At 45.3% G+C, this 5,000-nt stretch overlaps 1 protein-coding gene across 1 annotated transcript in view; it reads right to left on the bottom strand.

The window, feature by feature from the left end:
• Positions 1 to 5,000, bottom strand: part of dock2 (dedicator of cytokinesis 2) — an 80,245-nt gene that overhangs the window by 62,998 nt on the left and 12,247 nt on the right. Inside the window, exons 15-20 of the mRNA XM_035520351.2 lie at positions 4,847 to 4,919; positions 4,182 to 4,285; positions 3,601 to 3,787; positions 3,032 to 3,129; positions 2,802 to 2,891; positions 2,547 to 2,647 (exon numbers count right to left, since the gene is read on the bottom strand). Of these exons, the coding sequence (XP_035376244.1) occupies positions 2,547 to 2,647; positions 2,802 to 2,891; positions 3,032 to 3,129; positions 3,601 to 3,787; positions 4,182 to 4,285; positions 4,847 to 4,919 (653 nt within the window). The remainder of the gene's footprint in view (positions 1 to 2,546; positions 2,648 to 2,801; positions 2,892 to 3,031; positions 3,130 to 3,600; positions 3,788 to 4,181; positions 4,286 to 4,846; positions 4,920 to 5,000) is intronic.

The following is a 5,000-nucleotide window of genomic DNA, read 5'->3' as shown; positions in this document are numbered from 1 at the left end:
TACAGTTAATATTATTGTAAAATAAAACCCCTGTACAGTTAATTTTATTTTAAAATAGAACCCCTCCACAGTTCATTTTAGTATAAAATAGAACCCCTCTACAGTTAATATTATTGTAAAATGGAACCCCACTACAGTTAATATTATTGTAAAATAGAACCTCTCCACACTTAATATTATTGTAAAATAGAACCCCTTTACAGTTAATATTATTGTAAAATAAACCCCTTCACAGTTAATTTTAGTATAAAATAGAACCCCTCTACAGTTAATATTATTGTAAAATAGAACCCCTCCACAGTTAATTTTCTGTACACTTCTGTGCGTACCTGAGTAACCACTGCTTTTGGATATTCTGCCCACCTCTAACTCTGTCACACTGACAAGCTGTTCTGACAGACCTAGCCTGGGCATGCATGTTAAAACTAAGTGTGTATTTGTGTGTGCGTGCGTGCGTGTGTGTGTGTCTGTGTGTGTGCATGTGTGTGTGTGTGTGAGGATCTGTACAGTACTTAATGTTATTGTTTAATCTGGTTGGAGGAGCCACAGTATTATGATGAGCGTCTCTCAGGGCATGAAGATAAAACGACTTTGTGTTGTGATTAGCACACACACACACACACAGACACACACACACACACACACACACACACACACATACACACCAAATACACACACACAAATACACACACACACACACACACACACACAAACACACACCAAATACACACACACACACACACACCAAATACACAGTCTCACACAGTCTCACACAGTCACACACAGTCACACACACACACACACACACACACACACACACACACACACACACACCACGCACTGAAGAAATTAAGAGTGGGTAACACATTGCATTCTGATGTAACATGCATTACTTTGATGTTTTTAACCCATTTCTTTTAAATGGGTTTCTTTTTTTGGTGAAATGTGTGCCTCAAGCTTTGATTAAATAGAAAAGGAGGTTTTAACTATGTTTTTGACATTTCTCTGAAGGCCATGACATACTCTGCCTCCCTCCCTCTCTCCATATCATTTTCTCTTCTCCCCCTCTTCGTCCTTCTCTCTACAGGGAAAAAAGAAAAACTCTTGTCCTCCATTTCTCTTCCTCTATGCCCCTCCCCATCTCCCCATCTCTCCATCTCTCCATCTCTCTTGCTCCCTTTGAAGGACAACAATTGATGCCTGTTACGGTTTTTCTCAGGCGCCCAACTGCATCAGTGCATTTTATCAACCCCGAATGCATACGAGCCAAACAGCAAATGCACACACACAACAGTGAACACTCTCGTGGTACGTCAGTCTCCACTCCTAATGGCTGTTTTGCAAAACAGTAGACACAGTGATCATTTGGCAACACAAAAACCACAGAAAGTGTCTGATCACAGCGGAGGTTGACATTCCTTTACATTTACAGCATTCAGCTGACGCTTTTATCCAAAGCGACTCACAATTCTGACTGACCACAGCCTGAGTAATTGAGGCTTAAGGGTTTTGCTCAGGGGCCCAACGGCAGCAACTTAGCAGTGGTGGGGCTTGAACCAGCAACCTTCTGGTTACTAGTGTTCTATGCAGTCCCACATCTGCAGAGAGGGAACTGGTCTCGGATTCATCTGCACACGTCTTTCTGAATTTCTACCTCCACAGTCCCAGTTCCTCAATCCTGTTTAGGAATTCTTTTCCGCCTGGAGATGGAAAGTGTACGATCACCATCCCTATGACCAAACAACAATTTTATACGCTGTGTCTGAGATGTGTTGAGCAGTCACAGCGTCAGAATGCCAGGGCTGGATCAGGAATGTCTGGAGATTTTTCCCACGCTGCATTGTTGATGAACACGTGACCCAATATCAGGGACAGGGTAAAGCACATGGCAAACCTTTGTTTTGTATTTTATATCATATTACAATATTTTTGGTTGTTTGATATTTTGCTTTTGAAGTAATATTTTGCATGCTGTGTTGGACTTAGAGAATGTGGTTACTGTTCTGCGCTTGAGAAAAGATGTCTGGCGGACATCTCCACGATCAATGCAGTAGTGTGAAAACGTTCACTCACTCACACACAATAACCCCACCCATTCTTACCTCCCGTATTCACTCACTCACACACAATAACCCCACCCATTCTCACCTCCCGTGTTAACTTACTTTCAAACTAGCACTCTGCATTCTTACCACACATCCTAGTGGAGTGAGTCTCTGTCATTACATTACAAGCAGGCGTTTCTAATCATTGACATTTTGATCGTTATCCAGCGCACCTCACATGTCGGTATGACAGTGCATGTGCTCCCTGGAACCAAAGCCGGGACTGCAGCGTCGCTAGCAGCGCCTCCACCTGCGCCTCCACCTGCGCTACCAGGTGAGCTACGGGAGAGACGTACAGGGGCACACGGATTCATGCAGTTTGCTGGTGATTGAAAGGGAATTCTAACTGCACAATGAAGATCCTCGTTCATGGTTTGTGTGTGTGTGTGTGTGTGTGTGTGTGTGAGAGTGTGTGTTTGTCCGTGTTTCAGTTTCACTTACTTGTAGGCAAGTGTAGCACTAAAGTGCTGCTTAATGTAAGCCTCCAATACAGTGTTAAAATGTTGAAACTTCCTATCAGCAATCAAGCCTATGATATAGATCTGAGAGAGAGGGAGAGGGAGCAGGAGAGAAAGAGAGAAAGAGAGAAAGAGAGAGGGAGATCAGTAGTTAGAGAGGTATAAAGCAGTGTGTGTGCGCGCGTGCCTGTGCCTGTGTGCGTGCATGTCTGTGCATGTGTATGTGCATGGTCCTCACCAGAGCATCAAACACCAGTATATCATAGTCATCAGTCTGAGAGTGTTCCATCATGATGTTGAACAGAGCATCAAGAGTGTCTTGCAGAAACTATAAACACACACACACACACATATAAAGATGTCCATGTGCACAAAAAGTGGTCAATTGTACAAACACAAAATTTACCCAGGTGCGCACACAGATACACACACACACACACACACACACACACACACACACACACACACCTTGACGACCTCCTCTCCATCGATGAGTTTGAGTTCTTGCAGGTTAGATTTCAGCAGTTCTGGATGAGTCCTCCATTTGAGCAGCCCCAGCAGACCCACTGCCAAGCATGGTAACCACGGTTACTCCCAGCACGGTAACCACGGTTACTCCCACCTGCTCCCGCCCACCTCCAACGCAACCACGGTTACTCCCACCTGCTCCCGCCCGTCTCCGTGTGTGTGTGTGTGTGTGTGTGTGCTTAGCTGAAGCAGTGTACTGTGACTGATGTTTCTGGAACATTCATTAATGTGATTAACAGGCTTTCTCAAAAACAGCTGTTGCACCACACCTGAGTATGCATGTGTCTGTGTGTGCGTTTGTGTGTGTGGGTGTGTGTGTGTGTGTGTGTGCGCGTGTGAGTTAGGGATCTTTTACATAATTAAAGATTAAGTCTTAATTTCACAGTGAGACACAAATAAACCACATTTTTCTCTCTGTCTCCCTCTCTCCTGCTCTCTCTCACACATACATTCGCTTTCTCTCTCTCTCTCCCTCTCTCTCTCTCTCTCACACACACACATACACACACCGTTCTGGGTGAGTTTGGTAGAGCAGACAAGTGTGGATATGGTGAAGCTGTCTCGTGAGCTGACAGACAGGCCACATGTACTGCTGTTGTTTCTCATCAGTGTCGTCCCCTTGTGGACGTCGGTGTGACTACGCTCTGAGGCCAAGGCCAGATAGGAGCTCACATCCTCCATGCGCTTGCTGTCGCCCTGGAGAGAGATACAGCGGCCATATAAATGACTCAGCACGCCTGAGAAACACACACAGTCATTCATAAAGCCTGTCACTGCAGCCCACAAGCTCTCAGCATGCCTGACGATGAGGAAGATGAGCAAGGACGCCAAGCACTCTACTCTAGACCATGCGTTAGATCAGTTAGCATGTCACATTACCTACACTCTTAATATGTGCCTAATATGGGAACATGGGTTCTAAGGAACTAGACTACCCCATCCATAATACTGACCATTTTTTGACTGAGTGTCCTGTGGGAGGTAATTCACTACTGAGTCAGTGTGTGTGTGTGTGTGTGTGTGTGTGTGTGTGTGTGTGTGTGTGTGTCTGTGTGTGTCTGTGCGTGTGTGTGTGTGTATTGTGTCTGACCTTAAACACCACCAGGTCATGTGGTCCATCCTGTAGCACTGTCCCATCCACCTTCATCAGCCGCACAAACGCCATAGCAAAGTTCTTCTCGCTCTTATCCTTTGCTACAGAGACAATATGGGGAAAAAATAAATAAATAAAGAAAGAAAGAAAGAAAGAAAGAAAGAAAGAAAGAAAGAAAGAAAGAAAGAGATATATATATATATATATAATTTTTATTTATTTATTTATTTATTTATTTATTTTATTTCTTTTTGCTGCATTAGATCTCTTCAGCCTGGCTGTGTTCTCTTCAGCCTGGCTGTGTTCTCTTCAGCCTGGCTGTGTTCTCTTCAGCCTGGCTGTGTCTGACTGCATGTTCCTGGGTGTCAGCAGCAAAGCCAAGCCTCGCTGCCTGGATCACAGCGAGCAGGTGCTGGGAGCTCCTGGTGAGGCTGAGTCAGATAAAGTTCAGGCGGGGAGTCACCGCTGGAGTTGAAGACTGGGCCAGGCCACGCTGTGTGGGAGGGCCAAGACAGTCTCCACTGGGAGGGAGGAAAGTGGAAATGACAACAGGAGAAAGGAAGAGAGAGGAGAGAACAGAGAGGAGAGAGGAGTGTATAGAAGAGAGAACGGAGGGGAGGGAGGATTCAGCAGAAACCACCAGGTAGGAACGCAGCACTCACACTCCTGAGAAGAGCGATGGCGGAACATGAAGCGCAGATGGATCTTTGGCATTTCCTCCAGAGGGATCGCCACCTGCAGACAGGATGACCACATTACTACTTGTTTAAGGTCAGCAGCTTTCCTTTGGCTGTCATCGCCCATATCCGCTTTACA

Source organism: Electrophorus electricus, chromosome 4 (assembly GCF_041902795.1).
Source record: "Electrophorus electricus isolate QZ-2024a chromosome 4, ASM4190279v1, whole genome shotgun sequence".
Classification (NCBI taxonomy): domain Eukaryota; kingdom Metazoa; phylum Chordata; class Actinopteri; order Gymnotiformes; family Gymnotidae; genus Electrophorus; species Electrophorus electricus.
The sequence above is the reverse complement of the archived record's forward strand: the minus strand, read 5'-3'. Positions and strand labels throughout refer to the sequence as shown.